The 23,095-nt window shown below is 38.9% G+C and overlaps 1 protein-coding gene across 2 annotated transcripts in view; it reads left to right on the top strand.

Moving 5' to 3' along the window:
* LPP (LIM domain containing preferred translocation partner in lipoma) overlaps nucleotides 1-23,095 on the top strand; it is a 698,095-nt gene that overhangs the window by 292,226 nt on the left and 382,774 nt on the right. For both annotated transcript variants that reach the window (XM_022569708.3, XM_022569736.3), the window contains exon 5: nucleotides 14,399-14,511. In XM_022569708.3, the coding sequence (XP_022425416.2) occupies nucleotides 14,399-14,511 (113 nt within the window). The remainder of the gene's footprint in view (nucleotides 1-14,398; nucleotides 14,512-23,095) is intronic.

The raw sequence follows: 23,095 nt of genomic DNA, 5'->3' as shown, positions 1-23,095 counted from the left end.
GTTTGAATTCTCTATTCTAATTCGAAAAGATGTAAGTTTATGGATCTAATAGATTTTGCAGCACCTAATAGGTTTTGAAGGCCTTTTGACGTTTTCTTGTGATGCAGGACTTGCCCATTGTAGGCGTGAGGGCGTGGGTTTATAGGTCAGCGTGGGCCAAGAAGAGCCCATTCAGACCTCAGCGAAAGGCACTGGGGTTTGGGGATGTTCTTGTTTGTTTGACTGCCTGGTTGTGGTGGTGGTGGTTGTTTTGCCTTGGCTATTTCGGCAGGTTTTCAGGACAAAACTGACCTCTTTGATTGATTCATCACAATAGCTTGTTTGCAGTGTCTTACAAATTGTTCAAGAACAGTTTCTCGATAATAAAAGTGACCTAGTAATACTCCCAGACCCAAGGAAATGTTGGGTTAATCAGTCACAGAAGCACTTGATGTGCCAAGTTAGTGCCACCTCAGGGCTCTTTATGTGGCTCCTTTCCAAGTTTTCTAAACATTCCGGGGAGAGCACAGTATTTGTTTATTTGGCTGCTAGGACTTCATTCTGCTATTGTTTTAGTTACACTCCTATGCCTCTCTGTCTCTCTGTGTCTCTCTCTCTCCTCCCCTCCCCTGCACCACTCTCACTCTCTCTCCCTCATACATCCATACACTTCATTTGAGATTGATAACCACTCAGATTCTTCCTTTAAAGGGTAACTTAATTTGGCTGGGATTCAACTTGTAGTTGTCAAGAATTTGTGTGTATACCCACTCAGCAAATATTTTCTTAACTCTTGTCCATCTCAAATCTCTGAGGCATGGTAAGAGGTGCTTTTGGGCTAGAGTGATGAATCGTACGTGATGTGTGCCCTCAAGGAACACACGGTGCAGGTAAAAGGGTCCTGTATTCTCAACAAGATGCATCATGAACATGCTCTCCAAGGGCTCTGGAGGGTGAGAGTTGGGAAGGTGCTTTTGTCGGGAGGCAGCCAAGAAAGGCTGTGTCGGGTTGGCAGGTGACCTGGGCTCCAAGAAGAGCTTGGGTTTCAAAATGAAAAATGGTGGAGAGGGAGGTCTTCATGCAGACAAAGGCATGAACAAATTATTAGAGTCAAGGAACGCAGTCGGATATATGACTGCGTATGTGGCTGAACAAAAGTCAGCGTTCTGAAGTGCTGAACTTGGCAGAGCTGGTGTTGGCAGCAGTGATCTCAAAGAATGCATACTCACCAGAGCACTCTAGGAGGGTATACAGTGGAGTGAACTTGTCACATTGCTCTCCATTTTCTCCTAAGAGACCCATCCTGTTTAAGGATTCTGCCTGTGCCAGATGAGGTCCTGTCAGATTTTGAGAAACCTGGACCAGGGGCCTTACCAAGCCTCTAGTATTCCCAAGCCATCCTTCTCTAAAACTCCAGCTCAGTTGCCATTGACTCAATTGGCCATGTACGTGAGGATTCATTTCTACGCTCTCTATTCTATTTCATTGGTCATTATGTCTTTCCTCATGCCAGCACCATACTGTTTTGATTGCTGTAACTTTGTGGTGAGTTTTGAAACCGGGAAGGGAGAATTCTCCAACTTTGTCCCTTTTTTTTCCCCCCCAAGATTGTTTTGGTTATTTGGGGGCCAATGGAAGTTTTCAAGCTGGCAACAGTGTATAAGATTAGTTGGAAAGGACTAGGCTGGGAAGAATGAAGACTATTTAGGCTGTTTCATAAGTCTAGATATGAGGTAACTAGTCATTAAGTATTTTGGTGGCAGTCGAGTTGGAGAGCAGTAAACGGATTTGGAATATTTGGAATAATTTAAAATGGCTTGCTATATTGAGTGTGAATGAACAAGACAAAAAAGAGAAAAGGGGTTTTGTCCCAACCTTTGTGATTGGAAGAATTGTACTGAAATACATAGAAAAATAAAGGACACAAGAGGAGCTGAGCAAGTCTGTGGGTTAGGGGATCTGAATTCAGTTTTGAACACTGAGCTAGAGGTTCAGATGGGGATGCCCAGCCATCAGTTACAGATGCCGACGTGGAATAAATGAGTGTCGTGGTTATTCTGGGTCTTATGTTGCTTATAAATGGTGTAGAATTTTTTTTTTTAATGTAATGCATTTACGGTTACCATGGTGGCAAGAGCCAAATGAAGGGACGTGGTTGGCAAGAGCAGCAAAGATGGAGATCTGGTGAAAGGTAATTTCATGAAGCTTCTGTGCATTGCCTTAGCTCAGAGGAAAGAGGACGCTAGATGCTGTTGACATGTGTTTTATTTTGAAGTGACTGTTACTACCAGCGTCTCTAATCCTTAGCCTTGATCTCTTGGAGCCTAATGTTCCTGTCCTCCAGCTGAGAGAGACTAATTCACCATCATGTGTTATAAACACTCACTCATCTTAACTGATCTCACCTCCAGTGATTTTCAAATCACTGAAATTACTAATTGCTATTCCTTACACATCAAAGAGTGAATCCTGAATAATTAGCCCCAAATAAAATTAAATGAATTGGCCCTTTTAATTAGAGTCCCTGCTGCTGTTTGTTCTCAGCTTCCTTTTCTTACTGTTAAGAGACTTTTAGAATGATTAAAACTGTTGAAGACTTAAACAGCCAGTGACCTTTTAATACGATATAAACCCATGAAAGCAATATTTCAGCTAGCAGGTGGTGAAGTAAATTTTTAGAGCAAGTACCTGTCAGCTCCAGTATTCTTTTGGAAAAAAAAAAAACAACATGCCAAAAAACAACCACCTTGAGATGAAATGAGTGTCTCTGTTTGATTATTTTTAAAGCATTTATGCATTTGCTAAGCCTCAGTCTCGATGAAATGGCAGGGTTGAAGGAGAGTGAGTAACGTTGGCATCATTTTATATAAATAGTAACAAGAATTTCTCAGTGAGAAGGATTTGAAGTCATTTGTGCATAAAAGATGAAGACTGGAGAAATCACACAAAGCCCCTGGTCTCAGACAGCCCTTCTTATCCTCAGGGAGTCTCCTGAGGCTGGGCAATGGGCTCACACAGTCGGGCCAAGGAAGCGTGATGGGATTTCATTGCTCCCGATCGTCACGCTAGGATTCCCAGCCTATCCATGCTGCATTTAGCCTGGGTGTTATTGAAGGTATTTCACGTGTTTCTGATCATCTAATCCAAGTCTCCTAAATAGTAAGAACCTCTTCTCTTCTTTGTAGTCTTCTGAAGTTGTAGGGGCCGAGCAGGTTTCCTCCGTATTCTTAAGCAGCCTCAGTTTCTCACACTAATTTTGCCACCTATCGTGGTAAATGTGCCCTCAGCCAGAAGTTAGGGGATACAGGGTCACAGTGGGTTTCTTGGTCTGGTTCTACACTATACGTGTTTCTCTTTACCACACTGGTTGAAATTTCTCCATGTGTAAAATAAAAGTTATTGGACTAGATCAATGACTTTTTCCCTTAAAGTTTAAAAAATAAAATTTTACTTTTCACTTTGAAATAATCTCAGGCTTCACACAAACGTTGAAAAATAGTATAAAGGATTCTCACTTAGCCTTTATCCAGTTTGCCCAAATGTTGATATCTTACATAATCATAGTGCAGTTACCAGAATTAGGCAATTAACACACTGACCACAATACTTCTTGCTAACGTATAGACTTTATTCAGATTTAATCAGTTGTTCTATTAAGATTCTTTTTCTGGTCTAGGACCCTGTCCAGAATCACAAGTTGCATTTAGTTGCCTTGTCTTCTTAGTTTTCTTTAAGCTAGGATAGCTTCTCAGTCTTAGTTTGTCTTTTATGAAGGTCAGTGACTCTTAACCAGGGCTACATGTCAGAATCATGTGGGGAGCTTGTCAAGATACTTGTGTCTGGGTCGAACCCCAAAGGCTCTGATCTAAGAATCGTAGAGTGGGGCCTCGCTGTATGCAGTAAAAGAAAGTGCTTCCTGAGATGCCGATGCATACCTTCTTTTAAAAGTCAGAGCTGTTTCAACACCTCAAGCACTACTATTTTGTGTTTCTAGTCACATGACATGTCTCCTTCCACTTCCTTCATGTCCCTGTTCCTCTTCCATTCCCAAGTCTCCTTTATGGACAGAAACCTGACCCTCCAACATTCCTGGAGGATTTGAAGGAGTTTCTAGATACATTGTGGGATAAGATACTGTTAAGACCTATCTACAGACCTTTTATTGCAGAAGATCAAGTACAGTATACATGGTTGCAGTGTTTCTTGAGATGAGGGTGTCCCCATAGCCAGGTGGTGACTTAGGGATGAAGACTCAGGGCCTGTATCCTGAAGACATGCTCCAAGTAAGTTAATGTGTAAAAACAATGACAACAATAGCAATGATAGCAACAACGGCAAAACTAGGTGGCTACTTTAAGACCGATGTTATTAACTGTCCAGCTATGAGCATCATGCAGAACCTATGACACCCCCGCCCCCAGTACTGTAGTGTATTGACCTTATGTCAGTAATTGAAAAGGGGCAAAATGGTCCATGGTAGAAATACATATGTTTATTTTTTCAGAGTTCAATTCAGTTTAATATAATATAGATTTATAATAATAATCATTTTTAATAGTAATATTATTACTATTCATCAAGCATATCCTGTGTGCTCTATGTGCCCTCTAAAACAGAGAGCCTGCTCTCAAGGTGCTTACAGTCTAGTAGGAGAAACCAGTAGATCTGCAATTAAACTAACAGAGAGCAGAATATGTGCTCCAATAGAGCTAAATCAGGAAGGAGCAATATGTTGTCACTGGAAGTGACGATGGGTCACTCTATCCAGATATAGCAGTGGTGAAATAAGTTTAAATGAGCTATTTAAAGTGTTTTTATTCTGAAACTATCATCCCTCCAGCTCCATCACCATCTTTGGAAGGAAGGTAAGCTTCTGGCCTCAGTGGTCGCCACAGGGTGACGTCCCATCTCCAAGAAAAAGGAGTATTTTTGGAATAGTCTCTCAGCACATTGATATTTGTTTGCCAGCTTCTTTTTTCAGTGTTAAGATTTTTTGTTTCTCTAGACTGTTGCCTCATTCTGTGTCCACGGCATGAATTTTTAATTTTTAAACTGAGAGAATTTCACTTTTTGGTGTGGGGCTAAAGGTATCTCAATAGTTGGTAGAAGACTGAGGCTTAGGCTTAAATCATTGCCCTGTTTATTTTGAATGCCCATCTTCGGAAGCCAAATTATATGGTGTGTGGTTTGTTGTTTCGGTGGAAATTACTGTCTTTTTGTAAGACAATTGACACTTGGTGGATTCAAAAATGCTATTTGGTTTTAGTCCATTTGCAGAACCAGACTGTCCTCCTAATTTCATATTATTTGAAAATCATTCAATGTTTCTTAACTAAGAAAGTGAATTTGTTTTTCAACAAATGGTAACCACTATGTGATAGAGAAATACAGTATACTTAGGTATGATGCCCTAAGATGTTTCACCTTCACACAGACTATTTATTTGTGGTCAAACATGAGGACTACTGAACTCAGTGACGACCCAGGGATTCCATATTAGCTAGATGTAGAGTGAAACTGTCCATCTGAAAATCAGGGAGACTTCATCTACTTTAGGATAATCATTCTTCCTGCTTTTAATTTGAGAATCTGAAAGAGCATTTCAAGCTAAGTTATTTAGAAGGATGACGGAGACATTACATTTTGGCTTGGGTAAATATAGTGATGCATTAAAATTAAACACTGGCTTAAGTAGATTCTGCAATTCATTTCAAAGTATCTTCCTTTTGATTTTTTAAAAATGCATGCCTATAATTCACATTTATTGTATAACAATTAAACCAAAAGGAGAAGGCATGAGCTGTAGACAACCATCCCATGAGCTATAGACAACATTATTAATGTATACAAAATGTTTATACAGAAATAGCGCCATATTATAAAAAATATTCAGTAGCCCATTTTTTTTCTCACAAGGTAATACATCAGAAACAGTTTTTCATGTACTTGACCCAGATACTCCATGACTCACACCTTCACTAGATGTAAGTCTTTGTTCAGATATCACCTCCATGAGGCATTTGCCAACCTTTTTCTTTAAAACTGCAACGTTCCACCATCACCCTAGCAGTCCTTTCCCCCTTCCCTGCCCTATATATCTGTATAGTACTTATCAAGATTTGATATCAAGTGTGTTTTATGTAATTTATTTTTTAAGTGTTCTTCTTCTCCTGATAGAGTATAAATTACACGAGTGCAGCTCTTTGTGTTTGTTTTATTTATTTGTTTGTTCGATGTTTCCTTCTGGTGTCTAAAATAATCCCTGGCACATAGAAGGCATCCAATCAATGACTAAATAGATGTCAGATCTAGATCAACATCATCATTTTGATGGCAACACAATTTTCCAGTGTGTGAGTGACTTCAATTGATTCTTTTTACCCCAATTTTATCACTGAATAGTCTGATCATTTCCATTGTATTTCACTGTGATTAAGATTCTTTAACATGCTTCCCTGTATAGTCTTTAGTCACTGCTTTAGTAGGATAATTTATTATAAGTGGTATTGCTGCATCAAAGTGTATAAACATTTTTAAGGCTTTTGATACCTGTTGCCAAATTTTCTTGAGAAAGTTTTATCTTTAACACTCCTATTTATATATAAGTAGCATACAAGAGTGCTGAATTTCTTACATCATCTTATACCATTATTGTGTTCCATCACTCTTTAATTTTGACCTTTCATTTAAATAACATGACTTAGAAAATTAAGTACTATCAGAATCAAAAATTTGTTTATTTGTTTTTTAGTTAAGCAGCAGAAAATAAAAATGGAAGAAAAGTAGAAAGGTTTCTCTTCTAATATATAATTATATATAAAAAAAGCATGAACTCCAAAAATGTCTCGTGTGAGAACTAGAGAACTGAAGCTGCTTGGTTGAGGTCACATATCTTCTCATTTACAGATGACTGTGTGTCATTTAAGGGGGGCAGTATTGTTGCTATTTTGATGACAGTGAGGACAGGGAACCAGGGATGCCCAACCTTTCCCTGATAATTATCACTTCTGCCCGTGAGTTCTCAAAGGGGTTGCACACTGAAAGAACAGGAAAAAAATGGAAATTCAGGAGCTGCCTTATTAGTAGCTCCGTGAGTGCTTAATCCAAGAAAGAGGTCTGTGTGGCCACTCTGAGATGGTGCCTAGGCTTTGGGTCCGGGAATAAGCAGGCTTTTTATTCTATCTCTAATAGGAGCCACACATTGAGTAAGTCAGTGCAACTCCTTTCCTATTTTTAGTTACAACCAATGGGTAGTAACTAGATTGGGAGAAGACTGGGAGGTGATGCATTAAATGGGACTTATCCTCAATGGTTCCTTGATCTCTGCCATATCCCAGTATTTCCTGGTGGCTTTTAAAAACTTATGACACATTTCTAGGTACTGAAAATTCTCTTTTGAATTGTGTGTATGTGTTATTTTAAAATAAGCGGGTAGAACAATGACCGGTTAGAAACTTGTATAACGAAAAGTGGGTTTCTCTTCCACCCTTGTTCCCCAGTTGCAAAATTGATCTTCTTAGAGGCAACTTGCCTTTAACAATTTCTTGGGAATCTACTTAAAAGATACTCCCTGATATTACAGGCATATATGTATATATGTTATTACACAAATAACATTTACTTGATGTCATAAACCTTGATACTTCATTTTTAGAAGATTTTACCCAGTGTGCTTTCTGATGGAGTTTTCTTGGTGGCACATCTGTTTTAATGCAAACTGAAGATGGATTTGAGGGTAAAATTGTAAACAAAGTCTTCAGTTGCTTGGTTTCATAATAAATTGCCTCTCATTTATGAGGAGAATGCTACAGCTGTGATATAACTCAACCACCTTACAGAGATTTTTCACTCCTGTTCTGTTTATTTTATCTTCTCACTTGTTCTCTTTTCTCAACCTTGCTCAGAGAGCTTCATCTTCTCAGATTTGGTCTTCTCTACTGAGTGGGCAAATTTAGACTCAGCTGCTCTTTTGTGCAAAAGTGAAAAGAAAAAAATGTCATCTATCGTGTACACATTGTACAAGTCACTTACATACAGTTTAGCTTAGCAGTGTTCAAACTGTGGATTGAGACCTGTTTATGGGTCACAGTCACTTTAGTGGGTCACACACAACACCTTTAAAGTAAATAAATAACAGAGAAAATGTCAGTGTAGATTACATGCAATAAGTATGGTTTCATGAAACCCTTGTTTCAGATATACATGTATTTACACATGTCCAGATAGGAGTTTTGCATCATCATATAAAAGGTTATTTCTTTACTCTGGGTTATAGTAAAAAAAAAATTCCAGAGTCTAGAGTCTCAGTTTTAACTGGGTTGATCTGCAGAGTGACACTGTGAAGTGGCTATTGTTATACTTATTTAATAGGTGAGGAAAACTGAACCTGAGATGGTAGCACTGCCTTTTCCAAAGTAAAGGGTAGAGCTAGGCTTTGAGTTTTAAGTTTTTGGGCTTGAAATTTTGTACTATTTTCTTTGGAACATATTTCCTTTCTCTATTAGTTACTATTAATGGAAAAGAGTAACCGTCTTTACTTGAAGCTTATGATTTGGTCACCATAATTATTTTTATTTCGTGCGTGTGTGTGTGTATGTGTTCCAACCCAATCTCTTGTGCACTCATAATTTAAATTCTTAATTTGAGGAGCTCCAAAGTAATTTTATTTATAATTACCTTAAAGTTTAGATTTTCCTTAAACAACCAGAATTTCTCCATTTAAGAAAGTTAGAGAGCCAACATCTGCCAACTGCAAGAGCCCTTCACGTGCGGTCCACAGATCTACATCAGCATCACCTGGGAGCATGTGAGAAATGCAGAATCTCAGGCCTCACCCCCGACCTGGCGAATCAGAGCCTGCATTTTAGCTAGATCCTTTTGGTGATTTGAACATTGATGTTTGAAAAGCACCTAAGACACCAGGTCATTTAATAAAAAAAAAAAGCAATTGAGTGATTAAATGGCTTTTTATTCAGTTAGTTTTTCAACCTATGTTTACTGAGGGATGACATGACCCAAACTTTATGCCAAGTGGTGGGGATATAAAGATAAATTATGAGTGGGCTCTGTTTGTTAGGAGTTTCAGTTCTTACTAGGAGAGAATGGCCATGAACACATAAATGCAATCAAGTATTATAGATGCTGGGATAGAACCTGTATGAGGCACAAAAGGGGCTGTTATCTAAATCTGCATGTGTGTGTGTATGTAGGTTTACATGGATATTTGGATCAAGAAGAAGGAGAATGATGCTTGCTTTTTTTTTTTTTTTTTTTTTTTTAACCATAGTAAGTGAATCCAGACTTTATTGATGATCTGAGTTTGATTACTCCCTTGTATTTTTGCACTACAATCATACATAACCAGTAACTTACCATCTTCTTTGTTGGTAAATTCTTGTTATTTTCTCCCTCTCATGGGGGCCTTCATATCATGAAGGGCTAAGCAAACTGTTTTCAGGTAGCTGCCTTTTATATATGCCTGAGCCATGTTATTGGGGTAACTACAGTGGGTGATAACTCAGTTACAATCAAGTAGCCACATCTGCTTCTCAGTGCCACTGCCTTTTTACCCCTAGACTAGAAAGGGTAGCTTGAGAAAATATAAATAGCTGGGTTTCTGGGAGCTTTTCCTCACTCTCTTCAAGTTAATGGTATGTATAACGGGCTATTTTCTGATGTCAACTGGAATAAAGTAGTGTTTGGCAATCAGGGATATACGACTTTATTTGCCGAACTCACCGTTTAACTGCCTTATGGTGCTACATCTGGCGCAAAGCAAAAACCTTTTGAATATTAGCTCAATGAGATGGGATGGTATAGAGCAAATTAAGCAAGATCTTTTCTTGCTTCTCTCCAAGGCATTGTGAGCATCCATTTCCAGCTCTGTATTTCACTAGCAGTGTAACTTTGGAGTAAATCATTTTAGCTGGTAATTGAGGAATAAATGTATTTTGCTTGTTGGGTAGGCTTTCTATGGTGAGGAAAAGGGTAAGGAGGAAACCACGTTTATAGACATGTGTCTGTGACTACTCTACTCCTGATAAAACCAAATATTTCTTTCTTAGCTTTTATGTATCACTGCATTCCCCAGTTGCCTGATGTGTGTCCATTTTTGGCTTGCCTGTTTGATTTATTCAGTGCCTCTGTAATTCACAGGGTCTGGGAGTTCACTTGGATTTCCCCAGCAAGCCCAGAGGGCAGGGCATGCACTAATGTGAAGGTCTACATTAGCATTGCTGGTTGTAAGATACTACAGCTGATTCCGTCCAGGTGCTTTTTCCTCTAGGAGGGTTGCCCTGCAAGCATCTCAGCCAGGTGCTCTTTCATCAGTTGAAGAAATCTACTGAAAAGAAAAGGATCTTCCCCCGCAACATTTATATACACACATTTTGTTCTTTCCTTTTTGTTATCTTCCTTAAACATGGAAATTGTACCTTCTCTCTTAAGCTGAACTTACTGTTACTTAGAGGCATTTCCCTCTGTTGACCTGCCTGTGAAAATTGTGAGCCTTAAGTCAGAATTCTCATAATAGTTCTTAGTCTGATTTAAAACTCTTTACGAAGAGTTTTTCGTTGCAACTGACTTAACTAGTCATGCTTCCCTTCAAAGGACCCATTTTCTATCCCTTTATCATGTGTGTGTGTCTGTTTTCTACATTTACCCAGTCCTCCACATCCTTTTAAAATGTGAGCTCCACTCTAAACAATGTAGCAAGAAGCCTATGATGGGGCTTCCCTGGTGGCGCAGTGGTTGAGAGTCCGCCTGCCGATGCAGGGGACACGGGTTCGTGCCCCGGTCCGGGAAGATCCCACATGCTGCGGAGCGGCTGGGCCCGTGAGCCATGGCCGCTGGGACTGCGCGTCCGGAGCCTGTGCTCCGCAACGGGAGAGGCCACAACAGTGAGAGGCCCGCGTACCGCAAAAAAAAAAAGCCTATGATGATTGAGCTTGAAAGATGGAAAACTTTGGTCTGACTTAGATTAAAATAAGCAGATACTTATTATGAGGTTATCACTATGACTTTAATAAATCTGCATAATCTTGCCTAGAACACATGGTCTAGATTTATGTTGTTTTCAAGATATTTCTTTTAAAAAAATACATTGTATTTTCTTTCTTGGTTCCTTTTCACTCTCCCAGGACTCTCATCAACCTGCACCTCACTATATTTAATTTCTATGACAGAAGTATAGGGTCAAGAAGGATATAGTTGGGAGGGACCTCAGAGACAGGCAGGTGTACTTTTTATTCTAAGACAAGTTTGCTCTGAGAATTTGGGCAGTTCCTGTGTCTTTTGTGGGCCTCTTTTTCTACCTTCATAATCTGATCTCCAAGATTTTGGTCATTTCTGATACTGTTTAATGCTCTGACAATTCCTATGACATAAAGAATCTGGTAGAGTATAAGAAGGTGCTGAGAAATTCTCTTTTAAATTGAATATGAAGAAGACATAGGTCCAGATAGAACATTTGAACCTGAAAATTAAGCTGTGAAGTAGAATTTGATCATCAAGTCTCCCTCAACCTAGACTTCTTTGCAGATCACCTAAAACTTCATTGTGAGCTTTCGTCTCATACATTATGACTTCTAAAGGTAGAAAAGATCTTGGTGACGATCCTTTTTACTTGACAGCTATTTCATGTTTTTATTTGAAGGCCAGTGAACTTCTCAGTCCCGGCTGCACATTAGCATTATCTGGGTTTTACAGGAATACGGGCATCTCATCCCTTCTCCCCGTCCCTGAGATTCTGAATGCATTGGTATGAGATAGAGTTTGGGCATCGGCATTTTTAGATAAGATTCCTTGGTGATTCTAGTATCTAGCCAATGTTTAGAACTCTGAGGTGGAGTTCATAAAGATTTATGAGACTTATAATTTTAATAAGGATATAGACAACATATATCTTCAGATGTGCACACCCAGAAGGATGAGAGAAGTAGAGATATTTCTATATGACATGCCATTGAACCGTTCCAATTCTATGGGGTCCAAAGTAGGAATACTATGACACTTTGCTTAATGCAATGGTTCTCAAAGTGTGGTCCCAGGCTCAGTGGCACCAGCATCACCTGGGGATTTATTAGGAATGCAAATTATCAGACCCTGACCCAGACCTACTGAATCAGAGCTTCTGGGGGTGGGACCCAGCAATCTGTGTTTTAAACAGACTGTCCAGCGATCCTAGTGAGCTCTAAAGTTTCAGAACCATCAGCATAGAGAGTTGTTGTGGGCGTAAGAGGTAGCCTAGGAAAATCTTAGCACAGTGCCCGGTGCATGCTGAGAGTCCAAAAAACAGAGTACTCTAAAGATAGTGTGTTTGACTTCTTGGTAGCCTGAATATGGCTGGGAGCTAGACTTGACAGCTGTTAGCTACTCTTCCAACTCTAAGACTGTTACTTTTTAAAAATTTATTTTATTGAAGTATAGTTGATTTACAATGTGTTAATTTCTGCTGTATAGCTCAGTAATTCAGTTATACATATATGTGCATTCTTTTTCATATTCTTTTCCACTATGGTTTATCATAGGATATTGAATATAGTTCCCTGTGCTATATACAGTAGGACCTTGCTGTTTATCCATTCTATTTATAATAGTTTGCATCTGCTAATCCTCAACTCCCAATCCATCCGTACCCCACCTCCCCCTCCCTCTTGGCAACCACAAATCTGTTCTCTGTGTAAGACTGTTATTTATAAGGCAAATGGAGCTCAATTGAACAATCTCAAAGGTGTATCAGAACAACCAGTCCAAGTCACCATCCTTCCACTGTGAGATTTAGACTCTTTCTTTTCTGAAGACCAAAGTTGTGATGTTTTGGTACTATCCAACAGTGACTCATGGGGTGGTAGAGACTATACCACTAAGTGTTGAACAGCTGAAATGCAAGGAAAAACTATTTATCCATAGAGGAGGACAGTTCCCCAACACGTCTAAAACATTATTGCTAAAAGGAAAAGGGCACATAGAGAAATTTTTTTCAGAAAATGAAGGTTTCCTTTTCTTAATAGAATTTCTTGCAAAGAATATTTTAAAAGATTCCATACCAAGAACCCATAGCGATATTAGGTTTCCTAGTATCCTAAAGCCTGGATAGTGTATAGATTTCCAAATTGGATGTTTCTTATTCCAGTTTCTCCTAATCTTGTCCTGCACACACTTTTAGATTAGTCTTTAGTAAATCATATTCTTAGAAGTGTTTCCTTCTCAGAAATCCTTAATGGGTCCTCACTGCGTGCACAATAAAATTCAAACTCTATGCTAGATGTGGAACACACTTAAAAGCTTATTTTTATACTGCTTTAATTTTTATAACCTTCTAGTGTTATTTTACATTCTTGTGTTTATGCTATATTGTAACTTGCTTTTTATTCTCTAGACCCTGATTTTTTTTTTTTTTTACCATTATGCCTCTGTTTTCCTTTATTTCTGTCTAGCATGAACTTACTATCTACATCATAATGTTCAGGGGCAATTTAAATTCTCCAGTAAAGCTTCCTTGTTACTCCAAATGAATGTAAGCTTTCCTTTATCTTAACTTCCAAAAGAGTTTGTAGAGCTTAATAAATTGCACCTTGTGTTACCTTACCTGTTTATACATTTTTTTCCATCTCTACTTGACTGAAAATTCATTGAGGGCAAGCAACAAGCCTAATACACCTCAGTAATCCACCGCTCCAAGCACCTTCCCTGTTCTGGCTAAATGTACTTGACACGCTTCTACACCAGCTTTATGTCACTTCTAAGTATCCTGTCTGGTCCTCATTCTCCTGAAAGTTAAGGATGCTAATTAACTGAGGAGAACTTAGGGAATAATTGCTGTGCAGGACAAAAAATCATGTGTCAAAGCCAATTACAACGCAGTAAAATGCCAGCTAATGCAAATCTCCTTGACTTAGGATGGGGTTACATCGTGAAAAGCCCACTGTAACTTGAAAATATTAAGTGGAAAATGCATTTAATACACCTAATCTACCAAACATCATAGCTTAGCCTTGCCTACCTTAAACATGCCCAGAACACTTACATTTAGCCTACAGTTGGGCAAAATCATGTAACACAAGCCTGTTTTATAATAAAAACTTGAGTATATTATGTCATTTATTGGACACTGTACTGAAAGTGAAAAACAGAATGGTTGTGAGGGCACAGAATGGTTGTAAGTGTATGGGTTGTTCATCCTGGCGATCTCCTGGCTGACTGGGAGCTGAGACTGCCTGCCGAAGCCCAGCATCACAACAGCATTGCACCCCATGTGGTTACCCCAGGAATAGATCAAAATTCAAAGTGCGTTTTTTGTTGAATGCCTGTTGCTTTTGCACATAGGTGGAACCACCATAAGTTGGGGACTGTCTGTGTTTGTAAGAGTGCTATAGTATTGCATCCGTGTTAATTTCATGTGTGTGTTTCCTTTCCGCAGGTGATTTTCTTCCACCCCCGCCTCCACCTCTAGATGATTCCAGTGCGTCTCCATCGGGCTCTGGGAACTTCCCTCCTCCACCTCCCCTTGATGACAGTGCTTTCAGGGCACAGGTAAGATCTGGGGTTGAAGTCATGTTTATAAGCCATGCTAGGAATCATGAATTCTGAGATTGTTTCTGTGGTGGATAAACATTTATCCAGAACCTACAGAGAGAGCTTTACACCTCACAAAGCACTAAGGCATTTTAATGCCAACTGCCCAGCTCAAGCTTCCCAGAGTTCTGCTGGCTTGCCCTCTGAAGCCCTGGAAATCCTTTTACCTACTAATTTTATTTTGAAACTGAAAGTCATTCTTTAGGAATGCCATTTGAGAAGTCCACATTTTCTTGTTATCCTGGAGACACACAAGCAGGCTTTTTTATTGACTTTTTTCTCTTTCCACAGACGTTGCATTCTAAATGAGTAAGGATGATATTTTAAGGTTCTGGTTGGTCACTGTGGGTACTGATTGGTCAGCAACATCTTTCTAGCAAAAGCAACAGCAAAATTTCTTAGGTTTTCTCTTCTGAGTGAGGTCAGGCGTGCACAGTATGGTATGTGTTGACTATTTAGAAGTATTTGTGCTCCAGGGAGTGTTGAGAGCAAAGTGACTCAGGGCTAGATTCAGAAGCAACAGTAAAAGTTCTCAGCCTGTGTTCATGTAGAGCCACTGGTGACCAGCTGCCACTGTTTAGGCAGTTAAATGCCAGTTATGTCAGGAAGGAAAACTAAATAATATTGTCATACAATTATTGTCATATTTTTAGGGGTGATGATGTTACTATAGATATGTCAAAGAAAAAAATCCTTATTTTTTAGAGAAATGTCGGCAAGATTGGTGAATGAAGTGAATAGTGCCTGGTATTTGCTTTAAAGTCAAAAGAATCTAAAAAAGAGTGGGTATGTATATATATATGTATATATGTGTGTATATATATATATATATATATATGTACGTATAACTGATTCACTTTGCTGTACACCTGAAACTAACACAACAGTGTAAATCAACTAGACTCCAATAAAGAAGAATCGTAAGAGTAGGGAGCTACTGAGTGAGAAAATATTAGCTATGAGTTGATAATTGTTGGGTGCATGGAAGTTTAATTCATTATTTGTTCTACCTTTGTATATGTTTAAGATTTCCCATAATAAATTTTAAAGAGGAAAAGCCATAGAAAGTAACTGCTTAAATAGTTCAGGTCATTGTGTCTTTTTTTCTCTTAAATTTCAGGTTAGAGGAGACAAAGGTAGAAATGATTAATTCACTCAACAAATATTTCTGTGCTCTGTGTGGGCACCTTTATAGCACTAGGTATTCTATAGCAAAAAAGACAAACAGGGTTCTGCCCTTATGAAACTTACATGTTAGTAAGGGCTGTTCTTTGCATGTTGTTTAATTTATGCAATTAACACTTTGTTTAGTCTATCTTCTTTCTTGAATAGTTATGTAACTATTTTGTAAGCATTTAAAATCTTGAGTTCTGAAAAGTTTGCTTGACCTTGTGACAAGAAGAGTTGTGTTTGATACTAGTCGAGCAGCTTATTCTTGTCACATGATCTCGACCAGGTCACCCTAAGGCCCACTTTTCTTGTAATTAAAGATAAGATAACTATATCTACCTCTAATAATTAAATGAAATACAGATGGATTTGAATGTACTAAACTATAATCACCTTACAGATATTTTGATGTTATAAATGTCGCCATATAAAAGTAACAGCGACAAGAATAATAATAAGGCTTGCCAAGGGTTTCATTAAGAAAAATCAAACCTGGGGCTTTCATAAAATTACAAAAAGTCTTTTTCTGTATAGGTCTTGTCCTGTTAACTATATCCAAACTATGCTTTGTTTTTGAAAAGGAAGGAAATAAACAAAAAGCCTGTTGCCATGTTGGCTTATGTTCTATAAAACAGAAGGAAGAAGGATAAAAAAATAAAACAGATTTTGCCAAATGGAAAAGGGCAGATCTGGTAGGAGAGGTGTGTTGTTATTGAATATGTGGAAGATTGTTGGCAAGTTCAAAAGAAAATGGGCAGGGACTTCCCTGGTGGCACAGTGGTTAAGAATCTGCCTGCCAATGCAGGAGACACGGGTTCGAGCCCTGGTCCGGGAAGATCCCACATGCCGCGGAGCAACTAAGCCCGTGAGCCACAACTACCGAGCCTGTGCTCTAGATCCCATGAGCCACAACTACTGAGCCCGCGAGCCATAACTACTGAGCCCACGTGCCTAGAGCCCGTGCTCCGCAACAAGAGAAGCCACCACAGTGAGAAGCCTGCGCACCACAAGGAAGAGTAGCCCCCGCTCGCCACAACTAGAGAAAGCCCACATGCAACAACAAAGACCCAACGCAGCCAAAAATAAATAAATAAAATAAATAAATTTAAAAAAAAGAAGAAGAAAAAGAAAATGGGCATGTCCTTTCCTTGTGTGGTGGTGATGTGATGTGATAGAGGCTTGGTCCCACTCTGGCCATATTTGCCCCAACTTTAGATTTGAGCTACGATGGAACTCAGAGTAATGTAATCACAGGAGAAAATTCTGCACGTTTTTCTCCCAGCCAATGGTGAAAACTCCTGTTGCCAAGTCCAAATTATAGCTGGTAAATGTGTGTTTTTATGTAGAAATCTGTTTATGTTTCCAGCCAGATCTTCAGGTCAGAGCCAAAAGAACCTCTATTAAGTGTGATTCTAAGAATTATAAGTTTTTCAGAGCTGAAAGGGACCTAAGAGATCATTGAGTCTAAACCTGGTGCCAGGCATCTAGTTACAGCTTTTCAAATACTTGCTGAATGAATTAATTCCCTCTCTTCACAAGTGAGGAAACTGAGACCCAAGAAGATGTGGATCCTATCGTTTCTGACAGAACTCTTGAGAAATCTTGACTCTTTATCTGTCCTTCCTCTCACTGTGCACGTGATTTTGCTTCAGGCCTCTCAAGACTCTGAGGTTCCGATGAGGGGGTAACATGCTTTTGTTTGGAAGGAGCAGGTGTTGTTGGGAGTTTTGCTTGCCTCTGAATTTCTGATGTATGCTGTAAACGTTTTTCTTTTTCCTTTGCAAAAGGCAAATATTTAGTGTCAAGAATTCTTGTTTTGAGAATTCTCATTTTTGTGGGAAAAGATGAATCTTGGAAAATCAATGAGAGATTTTCTTTTCTGTCAGTATCAGTTCGAGCCTAGTGGCTGTAAGGTTTGGGGTGACCATTTAGCAATCACTTCATTCATTCGTTATTCATTCATTCACGATAAGTTGAATAACTTCTATAAGTCAGACACATACACTGGGGTTTACAGCCTTAGAACTTGTCATCATGGGCCTAGTGCCCTGAGTCTCAACGTTGGAACTGTTAGCTTTGTTTGATCTCATGCCACAGTTGGTAATTACTTTCTATTTCAGCCAGCCAATGGGCAGGCATATAGCATTGTTTAGAGAAGTTTTAAAGGGTCAGAATATGTCATAGGATTTCAGGTTTGCAAGGGAATTAGAGATCATAACTCAAGTGCCTTTTCTGTCGTTTGACTCTCCTAATTTTTTTTCAATTTAACAAAATGTTTATGGGTGACTACGACAGCTGAGGCAATGTTGAAGGCCAAGGAATAGATCAGATACCACCTCCGATTCAAGCTTGGAAGATGCATATATACCCAACTTCTAAATTAAGGTGTTTCGTAGTAAATTATTCCTTAGTCATCATGCTTTGATCAGAAGCACAATCTTAGTCCTTTGTTGAGGTAGAGGGTGGGGGAAATAAATTAACTCTGTCTAGAGACATGCAAGAAGGATTCTTGGAAACAATTTCAACTGAACTGAACTTTGATGGCTAATTAGGATCTTAATTTTCAAATGGGGGAATGGAATTTTAGGCAATAAAGCAACAAGTATAAGAATACAGAATATTCTGAAGAATATTCTGAAATCATTGCAGGTATTTGTTACTATTGAAATACAAGGTTAACATCCCCAGGTCTGTTGTTGGGTGCCAAGTGGTGCTTTTAACACACCATCAGACAAAATGTGTTGCCCTTGTGGGAAGCCCTATGCAAATAGCTCTGAGTTGTCTGGTAGACTTCCTTGAGCTCCTCAGGGATTTACCTGCTGATACCTGATGGCTTTGAGTTCAGGTGCCCGATACTTAACTTCCCCTTTTTATGACATGTTTGCTTGACTTTTTCTTCATGACCACCAGCTGACACCTCCTCACTCTGCCTCTCTCTTTGTGGCCCAGACCGTGGCTTGCTTTTACGTGTCTGTGACCCTGGGCTTTTACCTTTCCACTTCCCATCAGCTCTTCCATCCCTTCAGGCAGATGGCTGCCTTTGCTAGGGTACCTCCAGCCCCTCCACCTCAGAAAACAGACCGTCTCATCCATTGCTGGTTACTCCAGGTATTACAAATGTCTTTCTCTTATTGAACTGAAATTTGTCCCTTTATGATTTCCTCATACTGATTTTCTTCCTACCCACTTAGAAAATGATGTGCATTCAAAGGAACTGTCAGGCCAGGAGAGAGAGAGGTGGTGTCTGCCTCAAGGGGGTGATCCATAAAACTCCTGAAAGAGGTCACTTTTCTGAGGAGAGCATGAAAACAGTGTCATGTGAGCTATTCACTGAACTTGGGGAAATGCCCAGAGTTTGTTGAAAAGAGAAGGAAGAAGAGAGATTTCTTTTTTTTTTTTTAATTTTTAAAAATTTTATTGGAGTATAGTTGATTTGGAGTATAGTTGATTTACAGTGTTGTGTTAATTTCTGCTATACAGTGAAGTGATTCAGTTACATATATGTTCTTTTTCATATTATTTTCCATTATGGTGTATCACAGGATATTGAATAGAGTTCCGTGTGCTATAAGGTAGGACCTTGTTGTTCATCCATTCCATATATATTAGTTTGCATCTGCTAATCCCAGACTCCCAATCCCTCCCTCCCTCCCCTTTCCCCCAACCTTCCTTGGCAACCACAGGTCTGTACTCTATGTCTATAAGTCTGTTTCCGGAGAAACTTCCGAAATCCTTTATTGCCTTGTCTTCAAGTCAGGGTCCAAAAGTTTGTGGGCCAAGTCATTTCTACTCTTGTGAAAACAATTTCAAAGCTCATAGATGTGTAGGGTGAATGGTGGATTGTAGTCATTTATCTACTTACTCACTTTATGTATTTCATTTATCAATAATAGCTTAAAAATCTATTGACGTTTCAGTAGAACTGGAACTGAAATCTGTGTCCTGTGACCCTTAGTCTAGTGCTACCATGATCACAGGTATGGAATGACAGAATTTTACTTGTAGACGTAGAGAACTCAGGCCCCCGCCATGGGCACATTCATTCATGAGCTCACAGAAATAGGCAGCAGGCCTTGCTTTATTTATATGGTTTGGACATACCCTACCATAGAAGTCATCCCTTCTGCTACCTGGTAGTGGGGTGAGGAAGGAAGAGGCTGGGTGAAAAAGGAGATCCAGTCTACAAAAATTAAGAGTAGAGATGCGATATTGTCAGAGCAAAACCAAAATGCTCAGCAAAAACTTTAATCCACTCTGAAGTGCTTACCCTTCCTGTGTAGTGAGGATATAAGAATATCTTGATCCATGAAAACATACCAGGGGAGTGACCGTGATGCTTATTTCTTCCTGGCCCTTTGCCTTGTTCCTTTGGGTCTTGTGTTCGCGAGGGGCCCTAGTTGATTTGTAGGGTTATTTGTGACCCTGGCAACAACAGTAGCAGCAGCAGCTTGCTTCATGATTATCTCCTCCTTTTACGGTCCACACATGTAGAGGAGTGTATGTTTAGCAGGGCTGGTGGGTTCTTAGGCATGTCACAGCCTCCGGGCGGTGTGACTTTCTAGAAGCGAATGTCGGAGTTTTCCTGTTTGCCTTTCGCTCTGAATCATCCTCTGATTGGGTATTCAGGTGAGAAATGAGATATTTTTGGTGTCTAGACTTATAAAAACTTCTTTGAAAGTAGCAGGCCACAGCCGATAGGGACTATTCCAATGTTTCATTTAGTAATCTGACCCTTTCTCTTGAATGTCATAGTTTCTCTTCCTTGTTTTTTAAGAATCTATTTTAAAAGGTAAACCCTTTCCCAGGGATCGATAGTGGAGTATGTGTGCACACACAGGCTCATTCACCCATATCAACTCAATTACCACTGCTGCTACTCTTTTGAAATAATCTAGGACACATGCATGTATTCTGCAGTGAAAGTTTGGCTGATTGCTGGACAAGAAAATCTTATGGGGAAATAGGTTGCGGTCAGTTCTGTTGTGTGTTGAACTAACCAATGAGGTTAGATTTGCTTTAGCTCCTGAGTTTCTTTATTGGGAGTAATTTACAATATTTGCATATTTCAGAAAATTTCCTGTGCCCAAATTAAGTGAAACTTAAGTCGGTTCTTTCTGAGTCAGTGGAAGTTTTTATCCCATTTTATCTTTCCCATCAAGAACCTTAGTGATTCCTTCAAAGCTGAAATACGTTTATTTATTTTTTGTACATCTAAAAAGTAATGCATGTTTTTTCTTAGTAATGTAAATAAATCAAACAATATGGAGTAAATATTTTCAAACATGCTTCTCTATCAAGGAAAAATTATGATATGCATATGTGCCCCACTCCTAATCTATACACCATATGAAGTTTGAGCACTCCTTTTCCTGCCTCATCTAAAGTGTTATTAACACAGTTTGGAGAATGTGTTGCAATATTTTAAACTTTATAACACCTCTTTTTAAAGAATTATTTCTCCATTAAATTGTACCATCACATTATTAATAAACTATGGCTTTTGTTTATTGCATTGTTTCTTGTTTGCTATTTCTTTTTCTTGAATTCATCATATTGGTTCTTTTATGTCCTTTTTTTTTTTAATTTCTTCCTCCTACAGGACTTTGTAAAATATTTATTTATTTATTTACTTACTTATTTGTTTATTTGGGAAAGGCTACATGGATGATATATTTTCTAAGTCCTTGCATATCTGAAAATGACTTTTTTTTTTTGGTTTCATCGTTAAGTAAAAGTTTGGCTGCAGTAGAATTCTAGGGTCAAATGTTCTTTACCTCAATATTCAACAAAGATTTCTATGTTATTACTTTGTATCATTCAGTCTTTAGTGTTGCAGATGAGAAATCTGATGCCAGTCTGATTCTTTTTCCAATTTAGTAACTTTTTCTTGTTTGATCTGTAAGCTTTGTTTGTGGGATTCAGCAATTTTACTACACTGTTTCTAGATACAGCTTCCCTCACCCTCACCCTCACCCCAGTATTTCTACTCAGCATTCAGTGAATCTGTTTGATCTGAGGAGTCAAGTTTTTATTTAGCTAAGAGGGATTTTCTTGTGATGTTGGGAAAATGAGTTTTAATTTTTCATTTGCCGTTTTCTTCCTTATGGAACTCCTATTTTACGGTTTTGGACTTTTTCTCCCATTCTTCATATTGGTATTCTTTTTCAATAGTTCTACCATATGGAAGAATCCCTCTTGCTTGCTTCCTTTCTTTATTTTTAATTTTGTGGTGATGATGTACTCTCAAATTATAAATGCTATATACACCTGAATTTAGGGAGAAAATGTGCTTGGGGGCCGCTCTGAACCTGCTGTTCTGGTAGACCTAGCTCGCTTGTACTCCAAACTTTATCTTTTATCTAAATCAGAAACATACAGTCCTTTACTTGCCACTTTTTTCTTTTTAATTGGAGTATAATTGCTTTACAATGTTTTGTTAGTTTCTGCTGTACAATGAAGTGACTAAACAGACCAATCACAAGTAATGAAATTGAAACTGTAATTAAAAATCTTCCAACATACAAAAGTCCAGGATCAGACGGCTTCACAGGCGAATTCCATCAAACATTTAGAGAAGAGCTAACACTTGTCCTTCTCAAACTCTTCCAAAAAATTGCGGAGGGAGGAACACTCCCAAACTCGTTCAATGAGGCCACCATCACCCTGATACCAAAACCAGACAAAGATATCACAAAAAAAGAAAATTACAGACCAATTATCACTGATGAACATAGACGCAAAAATCCTCAACAAAATACTAGCAGAGTCCAGCAGCACATTAAAAGGATCATACACCATGATCAAGTGGGATTTATCCCAGAGATGCAAGGATTCTTCAATATACACAAATCAGTCAACGTGATACACGTTAACAAATTGAAGAATAAAAACCATATGATCATCTCAATAGATGCAGAGAAAGCTTTCGACAAAGTTCAACACCCATTTATGAGAAAAACTCTCCAGAAAGTGGGCATAGAGGGAACCTACCTCAACATATAGTCCTTTAAATAGTCAGCCACAGGGTGTGTGTATCCAGTCGTCACTGTGTGGGAGGCTAGGGAACGGGTTTCCCTTAGATACATATGCCAAGAACAGAACAACAAGCATCAAGGCTATTTATTAGTTGTGAAGATCCATTGGCAGGTAGCAAAGCCCCTGTTTTACATGCTGCACATATAGGCCCAGTGAGGGCAGCAGTAGGCTGTGGCCAGCCCTTCTGCGGGGTGCTGTCTGCTTGAGCTCTCAGTTTCCTTCCTCACTTTTCCCCCATTCATGCCTTTCGATGACTATGTCACCAGGAGTGTCAGGGATTCTGGCAAAGTACCTTTTATTAGAAAGAATGAACTCATTAAGTGATTTCACTGCTGTT

Source organism: Delphinapterus leucas, chromosome 4, assembly GCF_059928025.1.
Source record: "Delphinapterus leucas isolate spDelLeu-1000000601 "Yukka" chromosome 4, BTC_Dleu_Yukka2, whole genome shotgun sequence".
Lineage (NCBI taxonomy): Eukaryota > Metazoa > Chordata > Mammalia > Artiodactyla > Monodontidae > Delphinapterus > Delphinapterus leucas.
This window is presented reverse-complemented; position numbering and strand designations above follow the sequence as displayed.